At 33.1% G+C, this 24,350-nt stretch overlaps 1 protein-coding gene across 2 annotated transcripts; it reads left to right on the top strand.

Annotated features, from left to right (window-relative positions):
* The first annotated feature begins 423 nt into the window (after window positions 1–423).
* On the top strand, window positions 424–13,298 carry LOC128550658 (receptor-type tyrosine-protein phosphatase kappa-like). Of its 2 annotated transcripts, XM_053530139.1 has the most exons (20): window positions 424–1,296; window positions 1,827–2,004; window positions 2,429–2,505; window positions 2,630–2,875; window positions 3,101–3,222; window positions 3,563–3,650; window positions 3,786–3,844; window positions 4,104–4,143; window positions 4,652–4,755; window positions 5,232–5,357; window positions 5,572–5,720; window positions 6,413–6,548; window positions 6,841–6,960; window positions 7,182–7,278; window positions 9,430–9,494; window positions 9,928–10,062; window positions 10,472–10,600; window positions 10,854–11,014; window positions 11,340–11,475; window positions 11,939–13,298. In XM_053530139.1, the coding sequence occupies exons 4-20, from the start codon at window positions 2,755–2,757 to the stop codon at window positions 12,023–12,025; spliced, it is 1,875 nt and encodes a 624-aa protein (XP_053386114.1). In that variant the 5' UTR covers window positions 424–1,296; window positions 1,827–2,004; window positions 2,429–2,505; window positions 2,630–2,754; the 3' UTR covers window positions 12,026–13,298. The 2 variants fall into 2 exon arrangements, with proteins under 2 accessions (XP_053386114.1, XP_053386115.1); XM_053530140.1 differs by lacking the exon at window positions 11,340–11,475.
* The last annotated feature ends 11,052 nt before the right edge of the window (window positions 13,299–24,350 follow it).

Genomic DNA, 24,350 nt, shown 5'->3' with positions numbered 1-24,350 from the left:
ATATATATATATATATATATATATAAATTGGGACATAAAGACACAAAATCCTATACCGATACACTTATACACTTTTTATATGTTCACTTGGCATGTGTTAACTGTGGGTGTTTCCATTTTTTATTTGGATGCGCTATAATAGCACGGATATCCCGTTTTAATTTAGTCAGTTCACTATTACAGGGAGTGCTTGTATCATATAAGATGGTTTGCTTCTTTATTTTATTTTACTTAAACTATGATGTGTTTACTTTCCTCAAGATTGCCACAAGTGTTGAATAACGTCCAATAGGAGTTTTATTTCATCATAATGGATGATTTCCTATAAAAGCATTAACAAAAAGTAATATATACTCTTACAGAGAAGTCATGATGACCGCATATTTTTAAAAAATTCTTGTAATATTTATTGTAATCAAGTTTTAGGTTGTCCAAACAATTGTGCATCATGCTCTGGTAACTCAGACGTTTGTGTGCAATGCGACGACGGGTTCTGGTTGTCGGGCAAATATTGTTATCATTGTCCAGAAAATTGTGAAAAGTGTACAGACGGTTCTACATGTTCAAAATGCAAGGCGAACTTCTGGAATATTCAGAATTATCAAGTTTGCAAATGGCCTTGTCATGAACAATGCAGTGAAACTGGATGTGATGATGTGACTGGCTTTTGTTATAAATGCAAACCTGGCTTTTATGGTTCCTTGTGCGAAAATGTTTGTGACCTTTGTACAAACGGTGATTGTGAACTTCGTCAATGTACAACTGGATGTATTGCTGGACACTACGAGCAAACAGTCGGTGGTTTTAAAAGATGTAAGAAATGTTTTGGAAATTGTACATTATGTGATAGTGACACGACTTGCTTGCAGTGTGCAAAAGGTTTCTATCTTCGAAGTAATGGTCCTGACAATAATGAACAATACTTTTGTTCTCAATGCCCTTTGAATTGTGAAGAATGCAGTACGTTTGCTAACTGCACCATCTGCAAATCAGGTAAATATGGAGAAGTGTGTAGTTATGACTGCAATATTAATAAATGTCAAAAATGCACTAAAGTTGAAAGTACAGTGAAATGCACAGAGTGCGAAAATGGTTACAAAGTAGAAAACAATATCTGCTCTCCTGAAACAGCTCACTGTTCGGAACATTGTTATAATGTTTGTGATAGAAAAGGGCATTGTTTAGATGGTTGTAAAGATGGCTGGACAGGACAAAAGTGTACAAACGAATGTCCAGACAAATGTCTAAAGTGCGATCAGAATGACAGTACTGTATGTACCATATCAACGACACCAGGTAGTAACTTATTTTCTATATCAGTTAAAATGCTTTCTAATTTCATTAACAATGGTTATAATGAACGAAAATAGTATTCTTATTTGTTAAAACAGTATGGTGGAAGGCACTGTGTATTCGCTCGTGATATGGTGTTTCTTTCCTACAAATGCAATACTTGCAAGTAAGAAAATGAGAAATAAGTTTATAAAATATTTTAACATGGAAACTTATACTAAGAAGAAGTTCGTGTTTGTTTCTAAATTCCATTGTTTTGTATATACTAGTATTCGGTTAGTTTATAGAATGGACATAAAATAGCATCTAATATGAAGTTTGCTTAAGTTTTTAAGAGTTTTAATGAAATTCCGATGTTTTATGGTGCATTACATACATATATGTATATGAGGAAGACTTAAATAGAGATCTGAATCTGTTTATTAATTTCATACATATCGGGGCATGAAATGATGCGTGCTTTTTCGATTAAGACTTAGAGATTTCGATATAGAAGTAATTATTTTTTATTTATTTTACTTTAAATATCTCAGACACAGATCTCTTTACAAATACATCGTCAACACTTCCAAATAAAGTCCTTTCCACCACTGAAAGAACTGAGGAGCCAGGTCAACAAAATTCCAGTATAACAATAATAGGATCTGGAGCAGGTGGAGGACTGTTAGTCCTAATTGTGATAGTCGTTGTGATCCTTTGTTTACTAAAAAGGTAAAATCTTTGAAAAAATGTTAAAAATTGGATTATATCCGAACCATACTAGTACGAAAATATGTAAATGATTTTAGTTGTTCTAATCATGTTTTAACTTTTACAGTTAAATATATTCTTTTTCTTTAGATTGTCTGAAATCAAGATCTAATAACCGTAATTGGTTCGTTTGTGTTTCGCGGATTTTGTATTTATTTGCATCTTTGGTATTAAATTTCTTTTTGTTGTTGTTGTTGTTATTGTTTTTCTTTCTTTTTTTTTTTTTTTTTTTTTTTTTTCGTTTTCCAAATCAAATATTTCACTACAGTCGACAGACAAGGCTGAATTTTCATCCAGGTAGCAGATCATGTTATTGAAATGTATATCATTTTATTTTGAAAGTGTACCGTTAACAATTACATGGTAGTCCATTTAAACATTTCAGAAGGAGAACAAAAGACCAGGCTTCACATATTGAAAATGAAGAACGGGAAACAAGACAAAACAAACTGAATGATATAGGTAAATCATGATAACGATATTTTAACTTGAAGCAGCTTTTCTAGCTGAGTTATCTTAAATATTGTAAAAAAACCCCACAAGTTTTGTAATTTAAGAAAACTCTATTCTATATCTTCAAACTTAGGTGACATATATGCACGACCAAACAAACAAAGAAAAGAGGAGAGTCAAGAATACATTTACGCTCAACCAAATAAACAAAAGAAGAGCATTCATCATAAAAAGGATGAAATAAGTGCACCACAGAATATGTATGACAACTTTGTAATTAATCTTGATGCGGAGGACAATACACGTGAAGCGGAAACGGATATGGATGAAATACTGCTGGAAAACATTGATGATGAACCTAAAAGTATCATAGTGACAGGTAATATTTGACTGCATACTTTATAGCTACGGTTTAATGAACATTATTTATCAATTTGAACCCAAACAAACTATAACAGGAAACACGCGTATGATACGTTATTTCTAAAAAATAAAAACTTGGACGTAAATGTTTTGTTTTATATGATTTTTATCATAGTAAGACACATTTTACAAATAATTTACAAATATACATTCGAAATATAAAAGTGATTGTTCATTTCAGATGTAAACATCCCAGCATCGGATACATATTACAATATGGCTGGTTTGGTGAGAAGTCGCGTTCAGATCTCACAATTATATGACAATATACAGAACAAATCGAATTTCGAGAGTGAATTTGAGGTATTGTTTAAAATCTAATATAAACCCGAAAAAAAGTCAGCCCACAGAAAGAACTTTAATCTATAAGTGCCGTGTGGCGGCTGTAAAAAGTCTCCCCGTACTTGGATTTAGTGTTGTTATATTTTCTGGTCCTTTGGGATCATGTATTCCATTCAACATATGTTTAGGCTATTACTTGTTAACAGTGCCCTTCTTTGTTCATTTTCGCTTTACTTATTCTAAAAAGTTATATTATTTCGCTTTTGAAGCATTAGCAGACATAAATATTCATTGATGTTATGGGTTTAATTGTTTATCTTAACTTGTTACTATTAGTTTTCTCGGCACTAAATATTTATAGAAACTTCCAAAAGGGCTGACAAGGACCTGCAACGAAGCATTAAAACCTCACAACAGAGCGAAAAATAGATACAATGGCATTTATGCTTGTAAGTATGATCTTTTTCTTTTGCTGAATGAAAGCTGAGATTATTTATTCGGAAAGATGTAAAGACACTTTCCCATGACAATTATACTTATATGAGTAAATATGAATGTTTTTAACTATTTGTTCTGTTTTACAGATGACGCTACACGTGTTGTTCTGCGTAGCAAAAGCTTTATTAATGCAAACTATGTTGAGGTAAGTAAATGACGTGTTTTAAATTGCCTTTTTTAATCGGTTACTCTTTTGTAATATAAACTGCTTTTCGTTGTTCATACCATATTAGAAAAGAACATTTTAATATTACTAAGCGTGTTAAATTTTAAAAAGTTATCAAGATTCAAGTATCATAAAGACAAAAATTGTGCTTGTAATCCCTTGAATTATATACATTGTGTATATAATTTTTCGTACTCTTTGGCAAATTAAAATTTTAACGATGTCTATAAATTTCCAGGGTCATGGTCAGTCTCAAATATCTTACATTGCATCTCTGGGTAAGTGAGCGATACAAAGCACTTTATACATATTGTAATAACAGTCAAATGTAGGTTGGAAAAGATACGTATTTGTTATAATTATTTTAATCTTTATTTACCTAATCTAGAATTTCGAGTACGATATATTTCTTCATTTATGTCAGATACACACATTTCTGTCTTTGAAGAATGAACGAAACCTACATTTGCTTTCTTTATAATATGACATTTCATACTAAAGTCTTATTTGTTTTCTTAAATATCTGCGAGAAGATCCTTTGGAAATGTAGCAGGCAATAGAGAAAACTGACAGCAGACTTGGCTTCATTGAGTCTGATCATAGAAGGTAATGAAATGTTCAACACCCGTCACGCCCTGGCTTTAGTGGAATGTTATCATCGCAGAAAAATGTTTTCTACGATCTCAGAAACTATAACAATCCTGAAAACTTGCAACACGATTATAGATATTACATTTCAGAGATGTCAGATATTTTAGTTAGAAGATTTTGTTTTAAATACCATAGGTCCTACAAAACGTACCATGGACAATTTTGCAACATTTTGGGAGATGGTCTGGCAAGAGCATACAAATAAAATCGTCATGCTTACCAACTTGGATGAGTCTAAGGTTGTACATATATAGTTGTATGACATAATATGGAATTCTACTGTCTCTCTGATTAAATACAGGTTTAACTTTTTGTACATGCTAGTCAGAGACCCGTTAATAAACTAAATTGATTTTCAACATGCATGTGACTGAGAATGAATGTATATGAAGTAATTATACTGTAACAACTTTTATATAGAGTCCTCAGGTTTCTCTGGGTTTGTAGATTGCAATAGCTGGTTCTCAGCTTACAAGTGCGTTTGCAATTGTTTACGAGGAATGCAAGGTAAAAACACTTCCATGGGATTCGAAAGCTTCGGGTTTTTTCTGTTTTAAAACATCCTGTCATAATACCGACCCGTCGGTAACTTAAATTTAGGAAATGTTTTAATAATGACTTTCAGTATACATTAACATTATGTTATTATAAGAATGCAAAATCTTGTTTTACTTACATATTTAAAATGTTTGACCCAAATAATTCCTGTGTTTAGAAAATGAAGTGCGAACAGTATTGGCCGGACCAAGGAAGACATATGACCTATGGAGATTTCACAGTGACTTGTGCCGCTGAAAAAGTGTTCTCAGACTTTGTTGTTAGAGACTTTATTGTAAAACAGGTACTGAATTCCTCTCTACTGCAAAGGTCTACTTTGTTAATACTGACTGTGATATTGTAAACATCACTTGTCCCTATACTATAATGCATAAGCGTCTAAATAAATTGTAATAGAACACATCACTTCAATACTTGAAATTCGTCAAAATGTCATTTTGTGCACTTCACTTCTTTTAAGGTATATTGTAAGATAAATATTTCGATTTTCATTTTAGCATTCTGAAGCCTGGAAGGTGAAACAATATCATTACACAGCTTGGTCAGACAAATCCGTTCCGCATACAGTAGCATCTTTGGTAGAATTTAGAGATAAAGTGGAACAGGGAGAGAGACCGATTCAGGGACGAATGATAGTACATTGCAGGTGTTGCTATGTTAGATAACAATTACGAGACAGAATTATTTGAAATATTTGAATTCATTCAATTTATTTGTTTAATAAGCTCTTCTTAAGCTGGTGCTAGGAATCGAGGGATGTTTTGCTTATTTCATTACCCCTTATTAAAAGACGAAATCAATGAAATATGTAAAAAGGTCCTTTGGAAGCATAAAATACAATCAAACAACATAAAAGCGGACTCGTTTTGATTTAGTCTGTAACAGTTCTTTAGAAGAAATGTTTGTTTGTTTGTTTTTTGAGTTTAACGCCATTTTTTCAACAGTAATCCGGGAAGTTAACCTAACAAGTGTCACCCGACTCTGTACCACAAGTCTGTTCTCCGTAAGTAACTGCCAACTTCCCCACATGAATCAGTGGTGGAGGACGAATGATATCAGACACAATCGTCACGGAGAACATACGCCGCGCCTGAAGATCGAACTCCCGATCCGTGATCCGTAGATCTGTGCTCTCCTACTGAGCTAAGCGGGCGAGCTCTTAGAGAAAAAGTGCAACAAATCAAATGTCGTATATATCTGGAAGAGTGGTGTACATTTCAAATGATTCTCAAATTTGGTAATCGCATTTCTTTCATTTTGTTTCCGGTTCCAAAGTAAAAAAAAGTGAAGAATATTATGAATCCAGATTAATTCAAATATTCTTTAATATGTAAACAGTGCTGGTATTGGACGAACTGGAACCTACATTGCTTTAGATATTCTTATACGAGAAGGCAAAGAAGAGGCATCTGTAGATATCTTTGGTTGTGTTATTGGTCTTCGAGGTCAGAGAGTAAGCTTGGTGCAGAATGTTGTAAGTATGCAATATTCAAACCAGGAAACCATTACAGAGGCGATTTGAAGAATTTCATTGTTCGAGACCTATAAACATCCTAAATTGCCATTAGAGTCACTTAATTATTACTATTATTATGGTTAATATTATTATTATTGTTTTTGTTACTTTGCTTTATTTTTATCAGATAATTATCTCTTTGTGGCTTTTAAGAGGCATTTCATTATCTGTCTAAACTTCTGCTAAAGGGAATATTTATAAATATCCTGTATTTTAATTATGATATACAGGGTTTGCATTATATTTTCAGGAACAATACATATTCCTCCATCATTGTGTTCTGTATGCTCTGACATGTGAGCCTGACATATTTCATGTCACTGCGATTCCACATGCCTTTACAGATGAGAAAATAGCGACACAATATCAGGTAATGAGCATTTCAAATATTTACAAAATTGCCTCAAATTAGCTTTCCTTTCTATGTTATTTAAATGAATTTGATTTTGACATTTCCAGCTGTTCAATATGATTGTTTTGGTAGATTGAATACACCATACGAATATGTCTTCCTCATTTGAAATTCTTAACGGTATCATAACATGACCTTTAAACTGAACGGATATGTTTTATAAAATACCTCCGTTTTAGTCCTTCCAGAATCTGATGCAGTTAACAATTAAAGATAAAAGAATGATGATACAAGCCAAAGGCAGTAAGGAAAACAGAAAAGTGGCGGATATACCTGGTACACTTCTTGTTGTTTTTCTTTGTGTGTTATGTAGATGTGTTTACTTCAGATTAGCACAATGATTCGTATGTAATAGAATAGAAAAAGTAATAAACAAATGTAAAACAACAGGGATATATATTATTTTGGTCAATAAATTATTTAATAATATAAAACATCGGATAACTGAAACTGACCATACTGAACCTAATCAGTTTTTTAACATACGCTTTCTATTCTATTCAACCAAACACGATCTATACTTTATGGTATATTATGTGGTTAAGAAATTATTTTAAAAGGAAGTTATATGTGTATGACTACATTATAAAAAGTTGTTTACATAAAGTGGTGACCCAACTAATTGTATCTGAAGCTTATCAATACAACCTTTATACTCAACACATTTACAGCACAAAACGTCTTGAACTTAAATCGAGATAATTGGAAAGTTAAAGTGTGCTTTTAAAGAGACCAAAAACTTTAAATACATTCAAAAAGTACTTCCTTAACCTTATTTTTGACGCGAATTAGACAGTTATAAATTTCAATGCTTATTGCAATAATTATTAAAGTTCTAATTTTAGAGTTTTATTATTAGGGGATTTTTTGCTTGCTACATTTTACGAAGTTGCATTTTAAGTTTAAAAACTCAGGTTCTCGAATTCCATCGGTAACATTTTTATCATTATTTTGGCGACTATCTGGCTTTCAAAATGAACCCCTCAAACTATGTTATTTTCTACTTTCTCATTAAATAAATGTCTATAAATATTGTATACATTTTGTATTTTACACAAAAACTGGTGTCTGTTATACAAGTTCATATGAAACATAAAACTCTTTCTTATGTATTTAACAAAATATGTATAAACCAACCACATTTTATGCGTTATAAACTGATATTAATCATTTAAGTATTGTAGCGTGTAATCGAATGTTTTCATCTTCAGTTAATGTTTTATTACGTTTTAAACGTTTCAGAGATTTAACGCTTTTCCTAACTTAAAGAAAAAGAGGAAGTAAAGTAAACTTTTCGTTTTGATAAGATCTATTTATGAATGCAAAATATAAATATTAACTTTATACTCTATAAATTTCCTTTACAAATCCTCCTTTTGTCGATATTTTGTGCATTTGATTTATTCATGTCATCAGAGCATAAAGAAAACTTGTAAAGTGGCAATTTTTATATCAGAAATATTCCTTTCATATTCTAGAGAAATCAGGAAGACATAACTCTAAAGTAAATTATCTGAATTATATTTGATATTATGTATAAACCAACCAATAGCTCCAATGGTTGATATATTATATCCTCGGGGCTTATGTTAGATAAATAAAACAATTTTTAACTACTGCACTAATTGGATGCTGTTCCGCCCCTCTAAATTTGGGCAATACACTTTCACCTATAATTGTTTCTGGAAGTACAGGTGGTAGATTCCATTATATATTTACTGCGAAGCTAACAAGAACTGAATGTATTTGATAAATGTCTCGGAAATCTTTGAAAAGATCATATGGAAGCATAGAGCGCAACCAAGATTGAAAGAGACTGTTCATGAGAGGTAATGGAATGTGCAACACCCCTTATGCCCCCCACCCCCACCGCCGGCTCAAGCGGATTCTGTTATAGTAAAAATGAATGTGCTCCATGATTCCATAGGACCAGAAAATAAATCACATTGGGTCTAAGTACGAAACCATTAACGGTGTTTTTGTTGTCGCACTGCCCTCTGTACGGGCATTTAGTTTGTATCTTTAAGGTTCTTAGGCTCTTTCAGTTTGTCTTTTATAAATTGTAACAAGAGTTTTTAGTGGTTTTCATTGTGTGTCTTTTGTAACCATTTTGTGTGTAAGGGGATCACCTTTTATTTACTCAATCCAGTAACTTTAGAATACAGTGGTGATCATGAGTGAGGTGAGGTTTGGTGCGGCATTAACCGGCTCATTTGGACTAGCTAACAAATATAGCTAGTTATGTGTTAATAAACAGAAGAAATGTTGTCGTGGTTCAAGTCATTTTAAGTTCTTGGATCGAGTATGGCCTTCGCAAACCCATTTGATTTTCAAGACAAATTCTGCAGCCGATAGAAAAGATAGAAAAACATAACTGGATATACATTAATTTGATTTCAGCATATAAAAATATAACTTTTTTTCTAGACGATGATCATAGAGTAAGGTTGACTTTGACAAAACACGACTGTATAAATGCTGTCTATGTCAATGTAAGTAAAACGTACATTATCGCGAAGTAAATCGCTATAGATTCGATTTTTGATAAGAAACAATGAGATAAAAGTCATACGATTTAAATGATGATAAAATACTCTTTTATTGCATTTAACAGTCATAAGAAATGTAAGCGGGATAAAGTTCTAATATACTTCTCACATTACGAAGCGTAATTATTCGTATTTCACCAGTCAGTTTTCAACGCTTTACTGAGCGTATGTGGAAACCTTACTTACGTTTACTTTCGGTGTCTGTCTGTTGACTCTTTGGTAGGGCTTATAAAATGTAGAAATGTTGATTTCTTTTTGTAACATTTATTCTGAAGTTTAGACAATACATTTATTTTATGTTTGATTTAATAATATTCTAATGCTGATGTTGTTGTTAATGACAATAGATTTTTTTGCATTGTATATAAAAAAACAGGGATATAAAGAAAAGAACAAGTTCATCCTTGCACAGACACCTTTGTCTAACACAGTAGAGGATTTTGTGTCCATGTTATACCAAGAAATGTGTTCATATGTTGTTTGTCTGGACGAGGAAAATATAAATGATAAAGTAAGACAACTATTTATAACATTCTTACTAGTGATATACTAGCAACATAATAAAAACATAGAAAGACAATATCAACTAAGAATGGAATTATTAAAAACTTTATTTAGTCAAATAATTCAAATATATATAATTGTCTTAGGAGTTATAGCAACCAATTAATAGTTATTTTGATGTTTATTATTTTAGCTGACATAAATCAAAATGTCTTTTGTACATATACTTGTTCTTTAGTACATGTACTGAAGAGAAAAAGTATAGTCAGTATGTTTGTGCAAGTATATTAAATGTAACACAATATAAGATTTTGATGTTTTAATGTATTTAATTATATTTGTTGTTTTTTAGTATATTTATAAAGGTGATTTACTAGATTTAGAGAATTTTAATACCTTGTTATTATTTTCTTTAGACGGTTGCCCAGTACATTCCTCCGGCCAATAAAGTATCAACGTTTGGTCATTTTCAAGTGTCATGCACAAGAAATGATTCAAGGGAAGATTTTATTATTCGGGAGTTGAAACTCTCGCGAGTTGGATCGGTGCGTATAATGCAATGGTTTATTTTATATTCATGTATCGTAATGTGTAATGTCTGTTTGAGTTTAAACATTTTTCATATACATTCGTTTTAGACCTTTTAGCAGATCAGTATTTGGTTATCTAAGCACGTGCTAATCCAATAATGTAGTGGTTGAATCTTACGAACTCCACTATTCCCCCAAGCAAGATGACAATAATGTCGATTCTATGTATTGGCTTACCAATTGTTTTGCTCTTTTTCTCGTACCCCAGCCACCTGAAAGAGAACTGACGGTCCATCACTACCAGCTTAAATGTTGGAAAAGCCAAGACATTGTTCCAAAGAATACATCTTCATTACTGAATACAACCGTAGATGTTGAAAAAGTCAGAGGAACTTCACACTCAGAACAACCTATAGTTATACACTGCTTGTAAGTCATTTTATAATCTTTTCAAAATTTGTTAATCATTGCATTATGTTATGGAATTTACGATATGAATATTGTGGGTGACTTTTATAGATCATATTCGGCGGGTTTTTTCCAACGTTGTGAGTATTATTCAATTAGTTATATCGCGTGCATAAGCAGTTCATACATGTTAACAACATGCAAAAACCGTTGTATTTTGACCAGCACCTAAGCAATGTATAGTTGTGATATATATGCTTAATCGTGTAGTATCATCTTATAAATGTCAGTATTTCTTTTAATATATTTTTCCTAAGTAAGAATTTACAATGAACTTGTTTCATAGGACTGGGTCTGAGAGAAGTGGTCTTTTCTGTGCAGTGTCTCTACTACTAGAAAATATTGCTATTGAGAACGAACTGAGCGTGATCAACACGATATGTCAGGTTCGCTCAAGAAGGAGGTCTGCTATTCAGGATATTGTGAGTTCTTTTTTTTCTATATTTTGACGAAGTTATTTCACAAAAACAGACGCAGAATATCAATCTTATCAAGGTTAGCCTACAATAGGTTATATATTATATTGTTTATTCACAATATTAAAAGGCTTAGGCCATTAAAATACAATAAGTTATATATCATACAATTTATTCAGAACAACTAACTCCATAACGCCAAACGTTTTACAGTAAAAATATAAACAATAATACATTAAATAGTTCATTCACAACAGCAAAATCCATAACGCCAAACTTATAACAGTGAAAATACAATAAAGTTTATTACATAAATTATTCACAACAATAAAAGCCATAATGTCAAAGGTGTTACAGCGAAAATAACGCAATCACCTTTTGTACGTGTAAATAATCCGAAGCTAAATTCATTTTTAAATCTTTTAATTCTGCATCTATATTTGCGTTCATTTCTGCATTTGCACTTCAGGAACAGCTCAGATTCTGCTACAACTGTATTGAAGAATTTTTGGAGATGCCAGACACAAACACGCACTACAATATTGGCAATGTATAAATACAATCATGAGAATGAAAAAATAAACATAAAACTATTATACTGTTTCTCTATAGAGGAATTTATTTATCGCAGTATGATAAGGCGAAGATAGTCATTTTAAATCTGCAAAGAACACATTCGAAAGCTAGGATTTATTTCCTTTATACTAGTATACAGTATTCCTTTTAGTCGCGGTATATGCTTGCTTTTGTCATATTTTTTTTCTATTAAATTTCGAGACATAAACTATGTTGCATAATATGTAAATGGTTGTTTGTGTTTACTTAAAGTATAAGTTGGGTTCCGAACAAAGCATTTACAGAAATGACATACCGTGAATAAAACTTTTACATTACATACCTTCTGTTGCCTTTACGTATGTTAGGGTTTCTACTGGCGGGGATTACTTTTATTTACACTGTCTTGTGACTTTGGAACATGGCGGAGGTAAGAGTGAGGTTAGGTGCACCATAAACCGGTTTAAACTCCCCAGTGGTGGTTTTGCCACTGACCCTTCCAAGGCGGTGCCCCACTGTGTTCCTATATTTGTTTGTTTTGTCCTTTTGTGTTCATTTTTGTGTAGGGTGTGCAAGAGTTGTTCGTGTGTGTCTTTGGGGAGGCTGTGTTTTTTTAACGTGGCTTTCCCTGTTGGATATTCTTCCTTGTTTTTTTTTATGTATTAGTTCTCTTTATCATAGCTGAATGCATTAGATATAAGCAAATGCATTTTTTTAAAAAGCAAACAATACTCTGTGCGCATATTGCATAGAATGAAAACAGATAACATGGTTAAATGCATTGAAAAAGAAAGTTATAACATTTATAGACATATTAATGAAATGTTATTTATAAACAGTTATACATTTATAAAAATATAGTAATAATGATTAATTTTGAAACAGCTTTTATTGACTGTTAAATTTGTAGTCTGTAAAAACAAAAATATGCAAGTTTCCCTGATCATTAAAATAGGTCGTGATATTCTCTATGAATGTTACATATTGTATTTCTTCAACAAACATTCAAGATTTTTTATTTGAAAATGGCACCTTGGTCGCATTTACGGTATGTTTGTTAAAATCTGTGGAAAGGAAAACTGCTGTCATTTTGTTATTTTTATCTCGCATCTTGTGGATCAACTGGATGCACTTTCAAAATCCCCATCATTGTCAAAAATCGGGTAGTTAATAGCAAGTAAGTAAGGCAATTTATTAGGTTTATTTTCTTCGCATAAACATATTGTTGTCTAGATTTGTATAAGAAATCTGAAAAATAAAATAAGTTTACGATTTGTTCCAGTTTGTGCTTTCCGTATCGTCCATACATAAAATAACAAATTTAAGATAAATTTCATTCCTTTAATTGAAACTGGTTTTCGTAAAAGAGAGCGGAAGAAAAAGACGTTACATAAAGGGCGTGTTCAATACTACAGTGGAAAGTCATTTGCCACGTGAAAAATAATCTATGATCCCTGACGAAGTCCTGATTACAAGACTCCGATGGTAGCATTTGAGCATTTGCATGTCAACCAGGGAAGTGTCATAACCGGGGATTAATGTAAATTTCGATTTGAAGACTCTTGATTTGGTGTATATTTTTGCCATGTTACTTACTGCAGCAGTTATATTTTGTCAATATGCATTATATAACACGTTGAAGTAAATACAAGTTGTCTGTGGGTACAGTTTCTGAGAATTAGACATATTGGGGCCCGTCCGCTTATCTCAATATGGAGAGCGCAGATCTGCGGATCTCACGGTCACGAGTTCAATCCCCGGGCAGGGCGTTTGTTCTTCGTGACGATTTGATAAAAGACATTGTGTCTGACATCGTTTGTCTTCCATCTCTGATTCATACGAGGAAGTTGGCTGTTACATGCGGAGAACAGGTTTGTTCTGGTACAGAATCCAGGAACACCGGTTAGGTTAACTGCCCGCCGTTACATAACTGAAATACAGTTAAAAAGACATATTGGGTTTTAGCTGAACCATCGTTATTTGATTTGGAATATAACTCATGTAACTGTTACATGAAAGAGATTTTCGGTGGCGAAGAAAATTAAATATTAAAACAACTTTAGCTTCTCTGCTGAAATTGCATTTGCAAGTAGAGGTATCATCCAGCGTGATAAATACCCCCCACCCCCCCCACACACACACACACACAAACACCACCACCACCACCACCACACATACATACACACACACCTCCGTTTCTTAGTTGAAAAACTATATTTTGTCCAAACTAAATTTAAAGGGGGGGGGGGGGGGGAGGGACAGTGGTATTGATCTTTAAAAACTTACAGGATGAATTATAATAAGTAAAGAAATAATACTGCGGATGGATAACATTCAAATTTACTGACTGAAAACACCTCAATACAAAATAATTATATAACATGCAATAATGAGTATCAAGTACAAAATTCTGAAGCGGTAACTGTATGTATTTAAATCAATTAATGAAACACGTTATTCAAACATGGCTGATCCTTAAAAGATAATTGGTAAATATGCACTGTTGTAGTCCGATATATATGCATTCTCAGGAAACTACCCAGAAAAATTTGAATAATCGCCATATATCTGATAATTGAAATGGAAAATTGCAGTTTAACATATGACTGAACGTCATACTTTCTATCATTTGATTCATTCTCTACAATTTGTAAAGACGATATGTAAAGAGGAAGTTATATCTGACAGAATTAAGTTTATTTGATAAAATCACCCCTGAGGTAATTATAAAATTTATTGCAAGCAATCTATACCGCTAATGTATTCAATTTTTTTTTTTGGCACGGCAATTGCCCACTATATGTTGATCGTGAAATGAGATTATGCGCAGGTAAAAGTTTTCTTATAAAAAGACCAAGTAGAATATTTTCAAACCTGACTGCATTTAAATTTCTAGCTTTAATATCATAGTTATCATCGGACACAGTTATTGCTCCGTAGAATGGTTATATGTATAGCGTTGTAGTCGTGACAAGCCTTTATCGCTACCACTGATTCCACAAACCTTTACAAAAAAGAAATACAGGAAGCTCCATTGAAGTGTGATTATAATTAAATGTCAGAGCTTTTTTTCGGGAATATGCTCTGTAAATATTTAAGATACGATAAGATTAAGTTGGGGACGCTACAGTAAATAGACATAAGCTCGATCAGGCTTTACAACAGTCTATGATAAAAGAATACTATCAACATAGGTATAATAAGGTAACTTCTGTCACACTGACATAATTATGCTTTTAGGTCCTTTGGCATTTTTTCAACTGGAGGAATACCTCAGGTGCCCCCTCCGGAATTTATTTCAGTCACGAGTAGGCACATGGTTAGAATCATTGACCTTCCGTAGGCCAGCTAGATGTCTTCCTTAAATGAAAGAATCCTACAACCCAAAAGATAGGCTTTGAACCCGCAGCGGTAGGAGCAGATGATTCGATGCCAGCCACCCAAACCACTCGGCCAGGGTCCAGGCCTCTAACTAGCTGTTAAAAAGAAAAATAGTGTTTTTTTGTCTATTTTTACATATTTAAACGATGATGAAATGTGTATAAATGTCAAAAGTACACGTAAAATTAAATGAAGACATTCATCTAAATCAGACGTAAAAAGAGGTTTTGTTTACAAATTAAAATTTCCATAATGGTATGCAATTTATTTTATAGACTTTGTTGCTCTTATTTAATTCTGGTCTTTTTATTTTTTCGTTTACATTAGGTAGGTATACAGGGATTGGTTTACTCAAATAAAGCTAAAAAAATATTAATTTGAAAGTGGTTTCGTCTATACGTTTTAATATTTTTACAAAATTGTAAAAAGGAAAGAGCTTCGTTAATCCTTTGATGTTACCAATGGCGACTACACACACACACACACACACACACACACACACACACACACACACACACAAATATACGCGTGCGCTAAATGCCCTTGCAGAAGGCACCAAGACAGGCAAAAGGCATTCATCAAAGCAGTCTAGGCCGTGTTAATGATCTGCATGTTATGGAGGCCACCATGTGTGACCAATTCAACACATTCAAATGGGATACGAATAGTCTCAGTGTAAAGAGGTTGAATAACACGCATATGTATCTCAAAAATAGAAATAAGATAAAACATTTAAAAGGGATCCTTAAGAAAGATTTGTATTCACAAATGGGTGGTGTACTGGTAGAATTCTGTTTTCGTCATTTTCTGCAAAAATATTAATGCTATAGTATACCTGAAGTGTTGTACTGAGATTAACCTTTACCCTGCTAAATTTCTGAAATGGACTGATCCATCATTCAATTTGGGCAGTGCCATTAATTATTCAAATGGGTGTTCAATGCAAATGTACTGACTGAGTAGCGAACAGTGCAGGCTGATCTTTGTCTAAACTGGTCGCAAAGGCAAAATCACTTGCCGCCAGCAGGCTAAAGATTAAATTGATTCGACCATCCTTTTTCTAAACAGTTTTACAGTTTTTAAGGGTCATGCAAACAAAAACATTTAAAAGATAGCATGCCTTCGAAATCTGAAATTAAAGACAGAAGGACGGTATGTAAATCAGTACAGTTATTTAAAAATATTTTTAAATGCATGTTTTTAAAATTCATTTGTCGACTTGACAGTTCTCAGAATACAAAGCAATACGTTCTACGACAGATAAGTTAATGTAGCATAAAAAATAATGGCTATTTTATATGATCAGAAAGTTCGCTTCGTAAAACACAAACACTAACCTAACAGAAAAAAATAAATAATAATAAAGAAAGTAAATGACAATTCCCTTGATGCCTGATATAGCTGTAGTTTGTAGAATTCCTTTCTGTGTATGCTCAATTACTTTTTTAACAGATTTTAAGCTGTATCATTATAAAATGTTTCAAACTTTTGCATATTTCCTTTTACATGTCCTTTATGTTAATAAATTTCAAAGTAGCATTTCTTCCTGTTTCAACTCTTTTCCTAAATACCATTTCATTCAGTTAGCTACAAAAAACGCGAACGATGTGAAAAGGAACAAACCGTATCCTTTTTCATATTGAAAATAAAATATTGGTCGTTGATGGCATGGTAAACTGTTATATCTTACTTAATTAATTGATATTTCCCCGAGGTGATTCTTGATTTTAGTTATTTGTAAAACTTATCTATTTTATTTAGCATTTCCCAATACACTGCTTCTCATAATAAAAACTGCTGTTTTATATTTGCTTTGCATCATGTGCTCAATGATTTAAGGCATGACAATTCTTGCAAAACAATTCACTGAAGATGCCCATACACGATCGATTTTATTGACATTTTATTGTCAGTTATATAAATGTACATTATGTTTAAATATTTTGTGTCATTGGTGGCACATTAATAGATTATTGCGTAATGTTTAATATCCGTGCCCTTCACCTTTTGTCTTGACACCGGGGAAAAATAGAAATATTACTCCTGTGGTCCAGATACTGTCACTAATAGATCCATCTTTTCAGAACAACGGCCGCGGGAAAATTGACTTTTAAGTAGTGTGTAAAATAATTGTGTCAATGGAGGCTAATAAATATTAACTAATGTAATTGTATTAATGTTATCTTCAATAAAAAAAAAGTTTGTGTATGTTCTGTTCTTGTTGGTTCAACATCACATTGGCACAATTACAGGTCATCAGCTGTTGATGATTGAAGAAGTTCTTAGATACAGCTCTGAACATTATTTCAGAAATCGACAGATACCAGGGTAGAGCCAACGACCTACCATAAGCCGCTGCCTGGACCTTGATGGCTTATTCACAGTTCTAAAGTAATTCTACACCTCAAGTGTGGTTTCAAACCCATGTAGCGGTGAGGTGCAAGTGATTCAAAGTCCGCGACCATAACCACTCATCCATGAAGGTCACTAATTATTTTTAATCCGATTATAACTTAATAATATACAAACATATTTTGCATTCAGACATGTTATATACATGTATGCTGAATGAGAGGTTACAATATATTTATGCTATTACTAAATTTTCAACCAAACATTCTCTTTGCGTCTGTTGTAAATATTGCTTGTACACACAATTGAACATACGGCGAGTTTTCAGTCTTATTTATCATGAAAACACAAAATAAATACCAATATGTTCATTATTTAAGAAATAATATATCTCATTTTGTGATTTGTCGCTGAATAAAATCATGTTTGGAGTTCAGGTACGCCCTCGTGATATAATAATACGCATCTGAACTACAAACAATGATTTTATTCAAGAGCAAATCACTTAATGAGATTAATTATTTCAATTTTAACACGTAACCAAGGATTTTAAAACACATTCTTGACGACATCCATTAGATATTTGCCTTTTCCATCGCGCCGCTATGCCGTTTAACGCTATGGCGTAATAATTGTGACGTCAGAAAAATGTATTGTTGTTTAGACAGCACACAGTTTTCAGCCTTCTTTGTTTAAAAGGAAAATGAAACGGGTCGTGTTAGAATTTTGAGCAACGCACATCACATATACCATCAATAAATCTTCTGTGGTGGAAAGAAAAAATACTACAGGTGAGATAAATATTGAAGACCCTGAAACGGATTGCCTAACCGATGTATACACAACATTTCGCATTCAAAGAAAGAGGAAAATATTGGTAGGCCGCTAGATTGCATATATCACGCATAAACATCTAATGATTGTTTGAATAAATGCTGTAGAACTCTACTAATAAACTGAAATTATATATACGTATAAAAACTGCAATTCCTGTTAAAAAAACTGACCGAAGCTAAAAAATGAATGCCACCAAAAAAGCATAAAATGATTTGTAATTGTTATACTTCTTGTATAAGGTAAGTCTTATTGCCAGAACCTTAATTCGCGCATTTTCAATTTAAGATAGAAATTTATAAAGATATTTTTTTAGAAATCGCCAGCACATCACACGTGTCACTTTCATCTATCGCCTGTCAATTAAAGCGACCCGCCTTATGGCCTTGTTAAATGAAAAATTGACAGGTTACTAGGCAAAATACGGATGCTCAGGTTGATAATTATAGGTTATTGGCTTTGTGTCGGGAAATATGCACTCGTTCTGCAGCGGAAATATTGCGCGACTTTAGGATCGCAATATTCTTCCGCTAAAGAACGAGTGCATATTTCCCGATGCAAAGGTAATAACCTTTTTATTACATACGTATCTTCACGGTTAAATGTAATGTAAATATTATGAATTTGTTCAATAGCCTGAATAAGATTGACAATACTGAACTAAATAAAATAATTAATGTAACGTTACCAATTAAATTACGCCACGCACTCGATATGAAATTCAGGCGTCAGTGTATGGGAAAATATTGACATTTCCGGTACGATTGTAACTTAAAGGGGAATAGAAACGAGTATGTAATAACAACTGTTTCCCACCAAATATCTAATTAGATATTTGCGAATTAAGACGAACACGAGTGTGAACTGCTGAGAGGATATATATTTTATGGGGTAAATTAATATTGAGCTACGAGAATTGAAAAAGTGCCTCTATTAACAGTAAATTTCAAAACTGATAGTGAGAAATATATTGTGTAAAATCGCTGTTAGAACTATTGGCTTCTTAAACGCACGACTACGCGAACACACAACTACACATACATGTATTTACAAAATGAACGTTTTAAGATCAAAGGCGCAGGTGTATCTGTGATAATAAGATTCCCTTTAAAAGTGATATCTTTTGGGTTACTAAACTCGCAAAGACACCCAATAAAGATGCACACGTTAGTTACTTTACTAATAAAGGGAGATATTTCAGGATCGAACTATGATAGTGATATTTCCTAGTCATTTATCAAATAATTACGACATAACGTAAAACGCCAAAATAAAAAAGCATGTATGATGAAATCTGAGATACCGAGGACTACAACAGTGGAAGCAAATCTTTTTCGCTAACAGTTATTTTATTAACAATAAATGACTATTTCTTATTCACATATTATTCAAACATCATTCTAAAAAGACTCCCTTTATTTGGATTCAGTGTTGTTGTATATTCTGGTGCTTTGGGATCATGGAGTCCCTTCAATATCTATGTAATAAAATTCCGCTTAAGCCGGTACTAGGGGGAATGGGGGAAATGTGGAGGTTGTTGCACTTTCCATTACCTCTCATGGACAGATTCAATCAAATTTTTTCTTGGTTGCATTTTATGATTCCAAAGGATCTTTTTACATATTTCATCATACTTTTATTTTGTTTCTAATATGTTACAGAACAGCTTAATAAAGTTTACTGGAACCGGTTTGAAACAATGTAGCCGTGAGGGAGTCTCTTACACATACAAGCATAAACGCAGTATTAAAGAAGCATTTCCGTCCGTGCCTACAGGGAAACCCTTAAAAATGTCTGAAGTAGCTGATAACCAAATTGTATGATGGATTTCAGCATGGTCCCGCTGTAGGGTATATGTAATTTTCTTTGTGGTGTCCTTCATTAGCTTGTACCTTGATGTTGTAGGTAGACAGTAGTTAAGATAACTACTAAATATAGAGACCATACCATAGCTCTTCGCATACTTTGATTTTTCAAAAAAAAGTGGTTTTTACAAGTGCACCGGTTACGATTAAAAAATTGTAAACAACGTACTCTCTATGAATCTTTGCAATGATTGAATGGCAGTCGATCTTAGTCATAATACTGATTGACATAGAATGCAAATGATTCCGTGTATTGCAGAAAGGTATTTAGTTTGTAACTGTAATTTCCTATCAATTGAAATCCTTTCAAAACTGGTAAAATAATTGCTTATATTTGGACAAAGCTCAACGTCTTTGCCGTTCGCAAGCTGCTACAAGGGCAAATATAAATGATTCAGTGTTATATTTCACTGGTACTACCAGTTAGTAAGTTCATACTCTGAACAACACGTCAGCATGAGGAAGAATTGACCTCATGACCAATATTGCAGAAAATCGATATCAGGTGAGACAACAGCTATATGGTATTGGTAACAGGTGACCGATAATGCGATGTTGATATTTATTGCCTCCGGGTATTGTCAACTGGATCAAGTGTTATAAAAGAGAAGGTTTTCCATAAGATAATTAAACAAGCTGAATTGAAATGTCACTTTAGTTACAAACTTTGGACAAGGGATTCTTCATTAGAAATAAAACAAGTGATTTTTACGTAATTTTGTCTGAATCATAGCATTATATACATGTTATTTTATGATAATTAAATTAAATTTTAATACTCCATATAACACATCTATCGCAATAAAAACCATATTTTCATATAAAAATCATATTTTCATACATATTCTTATATAAGAAGAATGTATAATTCAACACTTAAATTGTAGGAAATCTAAAATAGGGCTTTACTGTATTACTGTTTTGACATCTATACTGTTTCAGTAATTCTTACAGTTTTTCTTCTTTTCTAAGTTTTGTTTATATATCTAATTCATCCAATTTCTGTTTGATATCATTTACTAACGATTCATTAGCACCACACATAATCAAAGCACTAAAAGTGCTGAATGCGGCGGGCTTAAATAGAAGACAAGCTAGTGGAGAACTGAAACATAACGGAAGATTATATTTTAAAATTTCGCTTTCTAGAATATAGACATATCATTCAATACATATTTTTCTCAGCGAATCACATGTGTACCTCGTGCCTGTTCAATATATCCATTATATATTCCGTATTTGACTAGACAAAATTTTTATTCTAATCTGCATGTTAGCAAAACGATAAAAGCCATTGACCGATGAAAGTATCCGCATGAATATCAACATGATGCAGTGTTACATACATCTAAAAGATGAGTTCATGTCCGTTTGATTGTCTTTCTTTCCTTTTTCACCAAGAATAAAAGGCATAGAATAACAAGAAAATAATGGCCAATGAATACTCACCAAAATAAGATTATTGCATATTAAAGAAACAGAAGGACCATGATGGCCCTATATCATGCACCAGAGATGATCTGACCTACTGACCTAGTTTTTGACCTCACATGATCACACATGACAAACATTCAAGACAAACATTCTGACTAAGTTTCAAGAGGATCGGGTTACAACTGTGGCCTCTAGAGTTGTAACAAGCTTTTCTTTTGATTTTACCTGGTGACCTAGTTTTTAACCCCACATGACCGGATTAAAACTTGACCTAGAAGTCATTAAGACAAACAGACCTAGTTTTTTATTCGAACTGATCCAGTTTCAAACTTGACCTAGAGATCATCTATACAAACATTCTGACCAAGATTCATAAAGACTGGGTTACAACTGTGGCCTCTAGAATGTTAACAAGCATTTCCTTTGATCTGACCGTGTGACTTAGTTTTTAATCCCACATGACCCAGATTCAAAACTGACCTAGAGGACATCAAGACAGGCAAACACTTTAACCAATTCTCATGAATTTCCAACTTAAACTGTGGACTCTAGAGTGTTTACAAGATTTTCCTTTGATCTGGCCTACTGACCTAGTCTTTGACCATACATGATCCAGTTTCGAACCTGACCAAGAAATCTTCAAGAGAAACATTCTGACAAAGTTTCATAAAGATTGGGTAACAAATGTGGCTTCTAGAGTGTTAAAAGGCAACTGTTGACGGATGACGCATGTCGCACGACGGACGCCGCCGGACAATGACTGGTCACAATAATTTACATTGAGCACTTCGTGCTCTGGTGAGTTAAAAAGTGGAATTCACTGACTGGGCACATATAGTTTTAAAAATACTCATGTTGAATAATAGAATATTAAAACCTCATTGGAAGATCATCCCACCATAACATGAAGATAAAATGCGCACCACCTCTTGTTGTCAAGAAATATCCTGACTAGAATGGCGCTATAGTTCATTAAAGTTGAACTATCAAAGGGCAGTAACTCAGTGATAATCATCAGACTGGAACAAGAAGATAATATGCAACTTCTGATGAAGTTTCTATGATATCCAGCAACTCAGGACAAAAAAAAATGGTACTATAGTGTACTAAAGTTGAATAATCAAAGGGCAATAACTCAGTGAACTATCTGACTAGAACACACATTTCCTCTTGGCAGTGAAGCTTCCTATACGAAGTTACTATAAATTCCAGCCAGTGGTTGCTGAGGCATACCCTGGACAAGAAATGGTATTATAGTAAACTAAGTTGAATAACCAAAGGGCAATAAGTCAGTGAAAAATCACCTAACTTGAACATGAAGGAATATGTACATTTCCTCTTGGTAGAAAATCTTCTGATAAAATATTGATGAATTCCAAATAATGGAATTTTTGTTTACTATGTAATGTATTCAAAGGACAATAACTTTGAAAAATCATCCGACCAGAATATGATGATAATATCATTTAACAAGATATTTAAAGTAACAAAACTTTTTAGTTGATGAAAAATGGCTGTATTTTACTGGCACATATACTTTACCAATGCGCATGACCATCGGGAGGCGATGGTACGATGGTGATAACGCGATGGCATCATCTTAGCACCCGCTTATCAATAAGCATCAGTAGCTTTGCGGAATAACGCTATTAGTCTTATTGTGTTTTCTAATTTTTGTAGTGATTCCTAGTGAATGCTTTAAAAACTTAATTTCTGCCAAACTTTATGTTATGGACACACATTAAAATTTGGTGTTTTTACTGCTTTTTGGTACGGAAACTAGCCTGGGAATCCAGCTTGACAATTTCTAACATTTTTCTACCTGCAAATAGACAGCCTGGGGGAAACCTGTTTTCTGACTGCAGCGCCACCTGTATTACACCCGAAATATGCGGATGTTTGATAAAGAACGATAACTTCTGAAAGTAATAATCCATGGCTAAAAATAGAAACGGAATTCTCACGGAAAAGACAGATCGGAATCGTGTACTTCCGAAGGTTTCCGGACATTTCCGGGCCATAGACAAATTTCAGATTGTACCTCCCATAGCTTTTCCAGCCACTTGTTCTCTAAAATATGTCAGTTTAAACTTAAATTTGAGTCATAGCTGTCAGGATGTTATATTAATTCAGACATAGCAATCTACGAAATTTGGAAACTCCTTCAGATTTCCCGTTGAGTTGATAATATCAGAAACTCAATGGATGCCAATTAACACTAATTAACGCAGAGTAAGTGGCATCTTTAGGTATGATTTCCTCTGATAAAGCACAAATATTATCAATGGCTTCCCAGGCTTATTGAATGCATTGTCTGAAAGGATCGTTCAGTCACCTAACATAACAAGTTAAACCTATGACTATGAAGGCTTAAACAATATACAACTGATAAGCGCTTCCAGTCAACTATATTGTCCATGTTGTAGAATAGGTATAGAAATCTAGATCTACTGGTAACTT

The sequence above is a fragment of the Mercenaria mercenaria genome, chromosome 18 (assembly GCF_021730395.1).
Source record: "Mercenaria mercenaria strain notata chromosome 18, MADL_Memer_1, whole genome shotgun sequence".
NCBI classification, from domain to species: domain Eukaryota; kingdom Metazoa; phylum Mollusca; class Bivalvia; order Venerida; family Veneridae; genus Mercenaria; species Mercenaria mercenaria.
This window is presented reverse-complemented; position numbering and strand designations above follow the sequence as displayed.

Excerpts from the sequence above, each read along its gene's own strand:
- LOC128550658 (XM_053530139.1), top strand. The coding sequence starts at position 2,755 with ATGTATGACAACTTTGTAATTAATCTTGATGCGGAGGACAATACACGT. Across the intron at positions 10,601-10,853 it reads AACTCTCGCGAGTTGGATCG|CCACCTGAAAGAGAACTGAC; the intron begins GTGCGTATAATG and ends CTCGTACCCCAG. Across the intron at positions 11,476-11,938 it reads GGTCTGCTATTCAGGATATT|GAACAGCTCAGATTCTGCTA; the intron begins GTGAGTTCTTTT and ends TTTGCACTTCAG.